The sequence below is a fragment of the Natator depressus genome, chromosome 6, assembly GCF_965152275.1.
Source record: "Natator depressus isolate rNatDep1 chromosome 6, rNatDep2.hap1, whole genome shotgun sequence".
Lineage (NCBI taxonomy): Eukaryota > Metazoa > Chordata > Testudines > Cheloniidae > Natator > Natator depressus.
In genome coordinates this window covers 82201881-82215783 of record NC_134239.1, presented here as the reverse complement: position 1 = coordinate 82215783, position 13903 = coordinate 82201881, and the positions used below count along the sequence as shown (strand labels likewise).

At 37.0% G+C, this 13903-nt stretch overlaps 1 protein-coding gene across 5 annotated transcripts in view; it reads left to right on the top strand.

Annotated features, from left to right (window-relative positions):
• STRN3 (striatin 3) overlaps nt 1-13903 on the top strand; it is a 93038-nt gene that overhangs the window by 62685 nt on the left and 16450 nt on the right. For 2 of the 5 annotated variants that reach the window (XM_074955796.1, XM_074955798.1), the window contains 2 exons: nt 5459-5596; nt 11610-11743. In XM_074955796.1, the coding sequence (XP_074811897.1) occupies nt 5459-5596; nt 11610-11743 (272 nt within the window). The remainder of the gene's footprint in view (nt 1-5458; nt 5597-11609; nt 11744-13903) is intronic. The other 3 variants (XM_074955797.1, XM_074955800.1, XM_074955799.1) reach the window with 3 other exon arrangements.

The following is a 13903-nucleotide window of genomic DNA, read 5'->3' as shown; positions in this document are numbered from 1 at the left end:
TGATGTGATGTAGTTACCTTTTTTAAAATTTGGATTATATATAAAATGATTGAATGGTAGGCTTTGAATGCTGTTGAATTTGTACTTGGATTAAAGTTTTGCTTTAAATGCACAAGCGCACCCTCACCCTCCACCCCCACCCCAATCACATTCTGCTTTCTCATGCTCATGAAGTGAGTAGCTTAGAGAAACAGTGAGACCAGAGGATTACACCTTTTGCTGTGGGGATATATTAACTGTTGTGGAACATGGCAGGGGCTGCAGCTTTTCTAAGCCCCAAGAAGGTCTGCTGGGAAGATACGGGGTCCACCTAAACAAGAAGGGGAAGAGCAGTGTAGTGAGGAGGACTTTAAATTAGTTTCAAAGGGGACAGGTGACAAAAGCCCACTGGTAAGTCTTAAAAAGAAATGACCTTACGCGAGGTCACTTAAGTGAGGACTGTTAGGGTGCGACATGGAAAATTACAGTAGGGTCGTGGGATCAACAAGAGGGGAATCTGCTCAATATCTTAGCTGTCTATACACAAATGCAAGGAGTCTGGAGAATAAAACAGGAAGAATGGGAAGTATTATTACATAAACTAAATTATTACTTAATTGGCATCACAGAGACTAGGTGGGATAAGTCTCATTACTGGAATATTAGTATAGAGGGAGAGGGATTGCTTGTTCAAAAAGTACAGTCAGAGTTAAAAGGGATGAGGTGTTGTCTTTATACATCAAGAATATGTACACTTGTTCTGAGGCCCAGAAAGAGGTGGGAGGAAGACCAGCTGAGAGTCTGTGGGTAAAGATAAAAGGGGTTAAACATGGGGATGATGACATGGTCGGGGTCTACTCTAGTTCACCAAATCAGGACAAGGAGGTGGATGAGGCATTTCTAGAACAAATAGCAGAAATATCCAAAACACGATATCTGGTAGTAATGGTGAACTTTAACTATCCAGACATCTCTTGGAAAAATAACCGCAAAATACAAAATTTCGAGTATGTTCTAAGACTGTACTGGGGATAACTTTTTGTTCTAGAGAAGTGGAGAGAGTAACCGGGGGGACAGCCATTTTAGACTTGATTCTGATCAACAGGGAGGAATTGTTTGGCAAATGTGGAAGTGGGAGGCAATTTTGGTGAACGTGATCATGAAATGATAGATTTCATGATTCTAAGGAAAGGAAGGAATGAAAGCCGCAGATAATGGGACTTCAAAAAAACAGATTTAAACAAACGCTGCTCACTATCAGCACCTGAGCTGATTCATATGATTCAGCTCAGGATCAGCACCATGCTTAATATCAGAACACTTAAATATATTTATACTGAAAAACAGAGGTTGGTTTATTAAAAATTCACGATTTAAGTGATAGAGTAAGGATATTGGACACAAAAGCTTCTATATTAAACAAAATCATGCCTTCTAGAGACTAAGGTTAACCTCCTTTCCAAAGAAATTACTTACCCAGAGTCCTTTTCAGTATTTCCAGCCAAGGTTATCTGAGATCCCATTTTCATGAGTGTAAACACACTGTCTGTTTACTTCCTAGATGCAGGACGTTGTGGTGTCTTCTTTGCCTTCTATTTATATTCCCCCAAAGTTCGTCAGAGACAGGATACTCACCTGTGGCTCATTTTTTCCCGTGCGCTGTTTTCCTGTTGACTGGAAGCGTAGGAAAGTCAAAGTGCAAAAAGCATTATTTCTTAAGCTAAAAAAACCTTTTCTTGTAGGATATTACTTTCATAAGGGTGTGGAGACACATTTCAAGTTATATGAAAGCTGGGGGGGGTTAAATTGTGACCTATCCTGTGCTCTTGACCTGAGATATTTACAAATGATAACTTTGACATCTCAGCTGAAAAGTAGATAAAGGGCCATATTCTTCTCACTGAATCTGTGCTTTTCGTCTTTTTCTCATTCACTTTGTTTGGGGGGGGCGTGGAGGGTGATGTGACCTTAGTTTGGTTTGGAGTAAATTGGTGGGTGCTCATTCCCTTAAAACCAACCGAATCAGAAGCCCTTCTTTTCATAAATTTAAAGGAGGGTACTAAATTCCTGGTAACAATTCTTTCACAAAGCAACTTAACGAGTTGTAGGCTTTGGTTACCTTTTACCATTTTCCTAAAATTCAGATGATCTTATTTTCGTATTAATCATTCATTGCCTTAATAAGCTGTTTTGGTTTTTTTCATTGTCACCTTTTTCAAGGTGAAGCAGTATTTTTTTTAGCTTGGACATATTTAGATATGACACTTTCAAACTCTTAATTTGTAGTTTTATCCAGTGAAGATGTCTCAAATTATTTCACACTCTTCATTAGTTTGAGACTATACTTTCCAGTCTCATTTGCGTGTGAACCTTGTGCATGTGAGTACTGGACTGAATTTAACCAATGTTTGCCTGCTTGCTTACATTCAGAGAAGCCTGACCAAGTCACTTCCATCTTAAACACCTTTTGTGTGGCAGGTTTCATAGGCTTGTTGGAGTACAATCTAGAACAACCTACACATGTTCGTGTGCTTTTATGTACCACCTTCCATCTGGTGAGCTCCAAGTGCTTTGCAAATAAAGAATTTAGAGTCCCAACACCCCTATGAGTTTGGTAAATATTACTGTCTCAGTTCTGGTGTCAACTGCACCTCTGTCCCCTCAATTGTCTCATCAAGGGTTCCCCTTTAGGTATAAGGCCTCCAACTATCACCTTTCTGAGTGGGGACCTGTGACCAGAGATTTAGGCTTGCAGTGCCCCTGAAATTCAGTGTTTATTCCAGTAAGTCTGACTTAGTCCAGCTCCTGCAATTCTCTGTCTCAAGGGAAAATGACAGTGCATACCAGTAACCAGTGAGCTTTCACAAAGCACAGTATGCTTATTGTAGGACAAAGGTATAACAGAAAAAAAAATCCTAAAACAACAAAAAATCTGCATGCTTGCTAAGCTTACAAGGTTCTGTCTTCCACATGGAGACACTGGCAGGTTCCAGTCCTTCACATTTTCTAATAGGGCTTTGCCCTCTGTAACGCTATCCTGTCTTTTCTTAGATCAAAATGAGGGTCTGAGTTAATTCATGCTGCCTCTTTATGCCAAAAGCCCTTACTTTGTCTGCTGGGCCTGTTGATCCCAGTCTGAACCAGTATATGCAATCTTACAGACACACACACAGTTGTCTGGAGTTTTTGACCTGTCCTGGGATTTGCAGTAATTGTCCCCCATTGTAATTCCTGGAATAAATTTTTGGTAACCCTTCCCATGAAGCTGAATACAATCCCTAACTTGCAAAAATACATATAACATTTATACAAACAAACATTAGTGAATAATCCCCATGCCTATGGCATCTGGTTTGTCTTGCTATAGTAGTCTTTTGAAGTTTCCACACTTCCAGTGTGTCTCATTTGTCTCAATTACTTTCACTTACAAATGAGGAAAAAGTTAAAGGGATTTACCATTCTATTGTCCAAGACTAGATGGAGCACTGGGTCGGATAAGGCTGTTTTTTCTGTCGTCTTAACTAAGAATATCTTGTCCATCACCGTCAGCATTACTGCATGCAAGTCAATAAGAACGTGAATTTGTGCAAATGAGTTAAGGAAGAAGAAAATTTAAGCTAGTTTGTGAGTAGTATTGTGTTATGCATTTAACACTGGCACAGAGTTCCCCTTTTCCTGTTTGTTTTAGTCTGTCTTCTTGAACAGAATTAGTTGAAACTGAAGGGGGCACAAGCAGTACCGTACTTAAGTTTCGAAACATTTGTCAATGCTTGTGCCCCATCTACAATCTGCTGAGGAAAGGATTGCTCCCAGGTTTGTACACTAGATCCAAAAAAAAAGAAAAAAGTTGGCATTGTATGGGCTATTAACTGAAGCAGCTCTGTTTACTTACAACTAACATAGCTTTCCTGTTACCCCTTTTGCTATCATTAGCTATGTCTTTCAGCTTGTATAAAAATACTGTATTTCGTTGTTAAATCGGTTAACTTGTATCCAGCAGAATTAAACCTAACTTAACACTGGTTTTGGCAAATTGCATCTTTACCTGCATATACTACTGAAAGCAGGAGAGTGTTTATCATCTGTGACCACACCAAGATATAATTTTTGGTTCTACTGAAAACTAAGGCTATGTCTACGCTACAAAGTTACGTTTGACAATTGTCCACCATTGTAATTAAACCTCTTTTGTACATTCACATACTGCCCTTTGTTATGGTGCAGTGCATTCACTACGGTTGGTGCTCTTGCATCGACGGAGAGCAGTGCACCGTGGTTAGCTATCCCACTGTGCAGCTTGCCACCCTCTGCCACTTGGTGTTCTGGGAAGAGATCAGTGTATTTCTAACTAGTGTTACAGTGACATGTGAGTGCCAGACTTCACATCCAGTTGAGAATATACATCTGTGCAGGGAGAAATAAATAACTTTTGATAAGAGACAAAAGCTTCTGAATATGTTGACTAGTTTTAAGCCTAGATGACTTTATCTGAAATGTCCTGCTTGTAGAATCTTTAAAGTTGTTAGTTTTCTTTTTGTCTGACATTTTATGGTAGAAGTCCATTTTTCTTTATATCATTGTATGTCTTTTCAAATGGACTAACATAAGATGAAACTTTGAAAAATTGTTCTTTTGCAAATTATTTTCTGCTTTTTTCTTTACCTGTACATTGGATGTGAATGTCGCAGGTTTTTTTAAAAAAACAAAACAAAAAACCACATCCTTAATGCAGAACTGTACTATGTAAGGTCATACATATTTATCAGCACTATATCCTCTACAGATAGAAATGCCAGTGACAATTTCAAATCAGACTTTTTAAAATTAGAAACTTAATTGTAGACATATGTAAGTCTATTTTGAATGTGGCCCTGACTAATCATGAGTGGGCTTAATAAAAATTTTGCACAAAGAATAATTTTAAATGCTATTTTAAAAACAAACAGGGAAGGTTAATTGTTTGTTGCACCCCCATTACAAGTCATCTCTACCTCTTTCCATTGTAAGGTAACTTTCTGTTTGTACTTGAGATTTTCTGTGTTAATTCATGTAGTGTAGTTAAAACTGTTCAATACTGCAAACGTTTAGTTCTGATGTATTTTGTTTAAAGGTTACTCTCTAACTGTTACATATTTGGTTTTTCATAGGGACTTGAGGTGCTGGGTTCTTTCATTTCCACAGCAGAATATAAAGCTGTACTGCACATGAACAAGCCAGTTCTAATCAATTTTTTTGACTAGGTGGATAAAAGCCACTTGCATATAGTTTTCAGATTGTGTTTAACTGGTTTTCAAAATTTCCAAAACAACACTCTATACAGTTAAAGCATCATAACCAAAAATAATAACCAATGTCTTTATTCTTTAAGGAGGTTCCATTAGTAATCTTTCTTGTTTAATTAGGAAACTGGATTTATTGACTGCTGTCAAGTCAAGCAGTAGCAATCAAATGAACCTTTGCTGCTGACATTAATTTACAGGGGTCAACAGGACAAAACTTCACGACATGATAGCAGATCTGGGCGATGATGAGCTACCCCACATCCCTTCAGGAATCATTAATCAATCTAGGTCACCCTCTTCTAGAATGACTGATGAAGGTTCAGGAGCAGAGGAAGGTACAAAAAAATTCAGCTACTTATTATATTTTAGAAGGTTTAAATTTAAACACACGCTATCACTTATCCCCTCAAAGACTTAATGCTGTTACAGTTGTCAATAATAGGACATCAACAGTGCTTACAAGTCTGTTCACACAAGTTTGATTTTTTTTTTGCACGACTACCACTTAAAGCTTTTGTGTCTCAGAGAAATCAAAATCAGAACTTTACATGTCAAGTGTTTTTTTGTCTTTTTTTATTCAATTTTATGTGAAACTCCCTGGTTTCTGACTTTGTCAACTCTTAAGTCGCTTGTTGCAGAATCCCTTTTTAAAGTAATCTTATCTGGATGGTACATTATAAAACTTAGTATAAAAAGTGATGATTGTAAGTTTGATACTCCATTTGTATTGAAAGGTGAGATAAAAATAGTTATTTAAAAGTAGTGAAATAATCACAAAGGATGAATTTGGCTCTCTACCTTCAAATTAGTAATACTACGTATATACGTAGAGTACTTTTTTTAATTAGCTACTTTTGACCTATCCTATCCTTAAACAGCCATTAGCTCCAGATGCAGTTGAACTATCACTTTCATCCCACCTCCTGCAAGAAAGGCACTGGGAAATTGACTTAAAGGAGTTAAACACTTGAAGGGGGTTGGTTACAAGATTTTGTGCATCTATATTTTTTAACAACTTGAGTTATTTTTAGATTAATACAGCATTTGTACTTATGCTGCTTACTTCAGTGTTAGTCTCATGCCAAAGGTCTCACAGTTTTGTTATAAACTAAGATTATAATCTGTCTTTCTCACAAAACGTATTGAAGTATTTCTTGCAAATTCCAGCCTTCGGGGCTTTGAGTAGCTTCTAGCCCCAATGTAGTCATAACTGCCCCCAAAGTGGTGAGATTTATAACAAGATAAAAACATCAGTCTGTCACTTTGCATCAGTCAAGCACAGCTTCCAGTGTCCAGATATTTTCCAGTGTCCTTTTATTTAAGAAGTTGTCTTTAAGTAAGAAGTTGTCCTTTTATTTCACAGTAATCTGTTAAAAGTAAAATTGGACATAGTCTTTTAGGGCTTGTCTACACACACATGTTGCACTAGTGCAAGACTTACCCATATAGTGCACTGTAAAAACTTTTTTGGTGGGTTGCAGTCACACTGTGCCACTTGTACCTGTGCCTATTGCAACAGTTGTGGCCACATCGCAGCACACAGTATCGCTAAAAGCATGGAGTGCTCTGGCAGGGGATCCCTGTCTCTATCGCCTACAGCCTCACTCCCTTATGAGAGATTTTTGCTGTGTATACTTATAGGGATTTCTGAACTCCCACAATTCCCTCAGATCTGCCTATAGGTCACCTTTCCTGCACTGTGGTCAAACTACCTGCTCCAAACCTAGATGAGGCACAGAAGAATGCAGCACTCCTCTCTGCTGTTAGGACAGGATGTAATTCTGTCACATGGAGGAGTTCATAGCTGTAGCAAGATGAGTTACAAAACTCAGAGTAATGTTTGCGAAGAAAGAAAGACAGCAAATTGGAATTTGAGGAAAGATTTCTTTGTCATTTGGGGCCATAGTTTCCATTGTTTGGTGTGCCATCTATTGTATCTTTATCCAGAAACTCCACAGTATTCTAGAGAGAGGACTACATATGCCTAATTTCAACTGTGAACCCTAGAATCATCATCATAAAGCAAGGCATGTTTCTTGCTTGGATTTTTATTCTTGTGTTTTAGGAGACATTGATTCATTCTAAAATACAGAACTGTAATCTGGTTAAAATATTGGACCATAAAAACCAATACTTCCACACCTTTTTAAAATGTTTTATTGCATAGTTCACGTGAATCTGAGTGGACGGGTGGAGGTGGGTGAGTGGTCTTCTCAGGAAAATGTTATACCACCAAATGCTTTGGATGATTAAAAATTGTCTGCACTCCAGTATGTTCACAAATCATTCTGAAAGGTGTCTCTAGAACTTTGCTATTTCACACTATTTGCCATTTTGTTATGTGACCGTATTTTCCAGACCAACAGTTTTTGATTTTCTTCATATACTTCTGTCGGTGAGAGCTGTAGTGTGAACATCCCAATAACCCAATGTGTCTTATTTTTTTCCTTACCTTCCTGCGACTTTTTAAAAACGAGTTTTAAAACTTAAATTCTCTCTCAACTAGTTGTGTTAGTGGTCCTTTGACAATATTAAACAAATATTTCATAATTTATGTCTACACCAGGTGGTATGAAGTCAGTAGTAGTAAATAGGTTAGTCATCTCGTTTGTAGAAGCTCCAGAAGAAAATGAAAATCTTCATTGCACTCCTTCTGTCCATGTTCTGCTGCTTTTATAAATTGAATGAGAACAGCATATTTCATTATCATGAATAAAAAAGAAATGAGCCATAAATGACAATTGTATCTGAACAGCGTAATATTGCCCAGTGATTTTATTTCATCTAACTATTTCAAGCAGTTTTGACTGAGGACATTCACTATAATCCTCCTTACCAGGCCATACTAGCTCAACTGTTGAGTTGCAGTAAGCCATACTATGTCTCAGGTTACACAAATGGCCTGTGTAATCCTTTGCTGCAGTACAAGAGGCTACTTACTGTAATGTCACATTGGAAACCATAATTCTGAAAGAAAAGGAGTGTTTGGCACTTTCGTTTGCATGGCAATAACCAGAACGCTATTCAGACTCAGATTGGTTTCATGTTACCTTTGGTGTGTGAGCTCTGATACAAAGAGGCTTGGATGTGATTGTGCACAGGTGGTTTTTCCCCCCGTGCTTCACAAGATAAATTATAAACAATTATCCTGTTTTAAAATATTTCCAACCACATTTGGATTATTTTAATGTTTTTTTATCTCAAAACAGCTAGTTACATTGATGCAAACTGAAACTTGTCATAGACTTATACGCTTGGAAAAACCATAAAATGTAACACATACATTTGTCAGTCTTCCACTAAAAACCACTCTGAACCAGCTACATTTTCTAATAATTCTGCACTTAAATTTCTGAAAACAGGGTTAGTCCATTGGTACAGTCCTGCTGTCCTCCATTGTGGTCTTACTCAGAGCATGGTTGCTTTCTAAGCCTTCTCTTCGGGTACATGAGTAGCTGGGCAGACTTTTTTTTTTTTTAAATGGTTGCTTTTTTAAGGCAAATAGTGCTTATTTGTATACAGTACATAATGTTGGCTGCTGTTGTGATAATTATAAATAATAACCTCTGGATGATAAATGTTTGATTTAAAGAATAGATCAAGAGGGAAGGTTTGTGTGATTGGACTTTAAGCTCATCTGATTATGTATTTATAGTGCAATATTTAATCTGTAGGCTATTGGCTGAATTTCATTTGTTTATGCATAATGTTAACAAGTTTAAGTGCTAGGATGGCTGGTGCATCTTTTTACTCAGTCTCTGCCATAAGAAATATTATACTAGAGCATAACTTGTCATTGGTATGGATACGATAGACAGTGACTTCACCAGAACATACTTGTATTTAAATTGGAGGATGATGATAACTAAACAGTTCTATACTGCATGAGCAAAAAACTCCGGTAACCTTAATTCCTAAAAATCCTTAATCTTTAACAGTAGCTCATCAATGTTAATTATACATTTTTTTTTCTTTGGAATATTTCAGGTAGGTCCATTGCAATGAAAAAAATGTTTTTGCTATTCAAAGTTGTTCACCTCTGTTTTGATGATAGTTGTAAGTTTGTGTGTCTTTTTTATTACTTGGTTGTCATCTATTTTTATTAAAACTTTTGACCACGAATGTTGCTTAAATAAAAAAGCCCCAAATTTAAAATGAGAAATTTTGGAACAGAGTTTCAGGTTAGAACTAAAATTTTGCTTTTGGAAAATTAGTTTCCAGCTTCTAAACTCTGTTCACCTTTTTGAAGTTTCAGATGAGTCTGAGTATAGTTGCTGTAGATTTAGATGGCGGAGTTCTGAATTTCTCTTAATAGTGAAAAGAAAAGGAGTACTTGTGGCACCTTAGAGACTAACCAATTTATTTGAGCATAAGCTTTCGTGAGCTGCAGCTCACTTCATCAGATGCATGCAGTGGAAAATACAGTGGGGAGATTGATAGGGAGAGGCACACTGTCTCAAAGATGGTTCTGAGATGCATTACACATTTGGGAAGCAGGATATTGCCTACAGTTCCCAGGTGTGGAGAGGATATGTTCCTCTTACTGCAACCTCTTATGGGGTGCAGCTTACTACTTGAATTGTAGCTGAACAGTTCTATCCATGATGCCACAACTTTGCCCCCAGGGGAGTGTAAGGGAGCAGATGCTGGACACTGGGGGACTGGAATTTTTGAATTCTTATGCAGGCTCAGAATGGGAGAAAGGCTCTTCAGGGCTTTTACTTGCCCTTTGCCTTTCCCCTCCTATATTCCTTGTGTGTTTGTAGGGACCAGGCAGAACATGGACTTCAGTGAACAATCCTATTACATTTAGTGAAGATTTTGCAGGTTGTGTTTCTCCGTAGACCTTTTGTCATGTCATCTTAATGCACGTTTCATGTAGAACATAATGGATCTCTTCCTTCTGTTCTTTACTGCTCTACCCCAACACTTCTGCTGGAACATCAATATTGGGAAATTCAGAGTTGGTATAATTAGGGTTGGTGACTAAAATAAGAATAATGTTTAATCTTGTAGTAAGGAAACTTGTACATCCATACACCCTGAAAATAATTTAGGACATTTTACTTATTGGAAGTATGACTTCTTTGGGAAGATAAATCTGTTTTAGATGCAGTTACTTGACCCTTTGCATATGCGAGGTTTCTAATGAAATATTGGCAAAAATGAAAACTACTAAGGGACATTGTCAAGTAGTTTTGGCCCAAAATTAGCAGAAGAAATGGCTTGCTCTCTTGCACACATGCAGTTTTACCTGGAAAGTTTAAATCAGGAATATATTTTTCCTTATCAGGTGTCCTAATTTTGTTCTTTGGCAAGTAATACCAAAAAATAAAACAACCCCCTACCCCCACCCACCCATCTTTCAGTAAGGTAGATTTTTTTTTCCAGAAGCTCTGTGTGTAAATCCTCATTCAAATACCTTGCAAACAAACAAATTTTTTTGTGGAGGTGCAGGGGGGAGTCATAGCTAATGCTGAAGAGTAAAGAGTGTGAATGAATGCTGGAGAAGATGATTCAAGCCTGAATTGAAAATTAACATTTGTTCAAAAACGGCATTGTTTAGAACTAATTGATAATCAACAAGAAAAATGTGTAAAGCTTCAAATGTTTTAAGGAGCATGCAGCTAGCTAACATGAATATCAGTTGTCTATTTTTAAACTTTATCAACAATGTTTGGATACAGTCAAATGCAGAACTCAGTAATTGCAAATGTTGTAGGTTCTTGTGTTTTAAAACCCTGTCTGTATATATGTGGTGGAGGGTAGATCCTTCATGGGGAATTATAGGCTGAGTGCTAAAAATACTTGCTCATGGAGGTAAATGTTTATTGCCTTAATAGCTTCAAATTTAGGGTATGTCTTCACTACCCGCCGGATCGGCGGGCAGTGATCGATCCACCGGGATCGATTTATCGTGTCTAGATGTAATAAATCGACCCCCGAGTGCTCTCCCGTCGACTCCTGTACTCCACTGCCACGAGAGGTGCAGGCAGAATCTATGGGGGAGCAGCAGCTGTCGACTCACCGCGGTGAAGACACCACGGTAAGTCGATCTAAGTATGTCTACTTCAGCTGTGTTATTCACGTAGCTGAAGTTGCTCAACTTAGATTGATCCGCCACCCTAGTGTAGACCAGGACTTAAAGAATTATTTTCGTATGTAGGTATGTATATACTTATGTTTTCTTTTCCACTAGGAGGAGGAGATTTTACCGTGATTTATATCTAGTTAATAACAATTCAGTCCTTATACACTGCTGTGCGTTTAAATGATGACTCATGCAGTTTTTTCATCTTGTAAATTTGAGGTTTTTCCTCAAGATTTAAACTGTTTTGTTCTTTGTAGCAGAGCCAATAACGTTTTCATCTGGAGGAGGCAAGTCATTTATTATGGGTTCTGATGATGTGTTGTTAAGTGTACTGGGCCTTGGAGACCTTGCAGACTTGACAGTAACAAATGATGCAGACTATAGTTATGATGTAAGTGAAATTTTATTTTAAAATTCCTTATACAGCTGAATATAATCAATGATGGTCAATTTTTCAGAATATTTCAAACCTATAGGACAGCTTATCTTAGAGGCAAAAGCTACATTGTTGTAGAAAGAAACACCTCATAAACTAGCAAAACAGCTTGTGAATTCAAAATGAAATATTAGTTTTTAATTAATGAATTTGTAATTCATATTTTAACTTTTTTGTTTGTTTTTTACTTAACATGTTTTCCAAACAAGTTTAGGTGAATTCTTTTAAGCAAAAATGGGAATTGCCCCAGAAATGGAACACTAAAATGTTGGAGTTAAAACCGTATATTGATAACTTAAATTTCTACATGTTTGCTATTTTTATGTATAAAATGTGTATATATAGTAGTGTATAATAGCTTATCTTTGTAGTGTGAATTTTAGATTTACATGTGTGGAATATTCTTTCATTTTATCATACAGCAGTGTCCTACATTTTTTCCTCTGTGCACAAAATTACTGCCCATGGTAACGTTTTTAATATGAAATTTGTACTGACTAGTAATGTTGATGTTGGGTTCGGGAGCGGACAGGGGATTGTTTGTGTGCGTCCATCCATCCGGGCAAGTCCTTACACATTTTGGTATATCTTAAATAGTGTTGCATTGTGTTTTAGACCAATAAGGGCTTGTATACATTACCCGTAAGATCAACAGGCAATGATCGATCCAGTGGGAGTCGATTTATCGCGTCTAGTCTAGATGCGATAAATCGACCGCTGAGCGCTCTCCCATCGACTCCAGTACTCCACCGGAGCAAGAGGCGCAGGCGGAGTCGACGGGGGAGCGTCAGCAGTCAACTCATTGCAGTGAAGATACCGCGGTGAGTAGATCTAAGTACGTCGATTTCAGCTACGTTATTCATGTAGCTGAAGTTGCGTAACTTGGATCGATTCCTCCCCCCCAACATATCTAAAAGAATTGAACAAAATTATAATTCATTATATTGCACAACTGCAGTGTATAAAATGGATTTGAAGTTTTAAAACGGAAAAATATCTCATGTTCTTCTGAATTTTTCTCCTTTTAAATTGATTTCCCTAAAAGTATTTTGGTTTTTATTAAAGTTCTGTTTATGACCTTGGACATTGTAGTATTTCCTGACAGAAATTACAGCTAAATTTTCTCATAAATAGATGTTAAAATCAGAAGGGATGGTTGATAATCTAATCTGATCTCCTGCATAACATAGGCTATAGATCATCCAGTCTGACAACAATTATATACAGCAAATGTCAGCGATATTTAAGGCTTTCTTGGAGTAGGAAAATCTCACTGAAGAGGAAAAGAGAAAACTAAGAAAATAAGTAATTTTTCAGATTTTAAAATGAAGGCTCTAGTAACAGTAGATTTGAGTCGTATTTTAAAAGTGCATTTCCCATAGGACATCAAAAATACTGTGTTGGAATTCAAAATATCTAATTGAGTCCCTTTCAAGATTTTTAGAAAAGATGCTTTTACCGCTTGCTACTGTTGTCATAGTCAACAAATATTGTCTCTTAACTCGTATGGCTTTTTACAAGATACAAAACTGATGCATAAAGTACTAAACTCAATATTAAACAGTAATAATTGTTGTATTCTAGTCTGTGTGGCCCAAGAAAGATTGGGAATAATATTGATCCTGTATTGGTTATATAGAATTCTTTTTCTATTTAGAGCTGAGGAAAAAGCTACACTTGCAACAGAAGAAATACTTGCTCTTGCAGGTTTAGATGGTACTGAGATTTGATTTGGTATCCTGAATACCTTTCTGGAAAGAGGGATCATAAAAGCTAAAAAGGAGACATTAAATAATTTCCCTCCAGATACTATATGAAATCCCAATATCTTTACATTGGTTGGTTTGTACACAAATACTGGTTGTCTGTTTAGTTCTGTAGCCTATAAACATGAAGAATTGTGATGGATACTGGTTCACTGGAAAACTAGTCCAGTGGCATTTTATATTTTGTTTCTCAGTTGTTAGTAAACTTTTAAAAACATGCCAGAAATTAGAAACTATTTGGCAAATAGGCTTTCTTTTACTAAATTCCTATGCCATTTTTGCAGACTCCTTGGTTTTGTCTCAGTATTATTGATATAGCTCTCAAAATTTTGTTCGGTGCTTCAGAGCT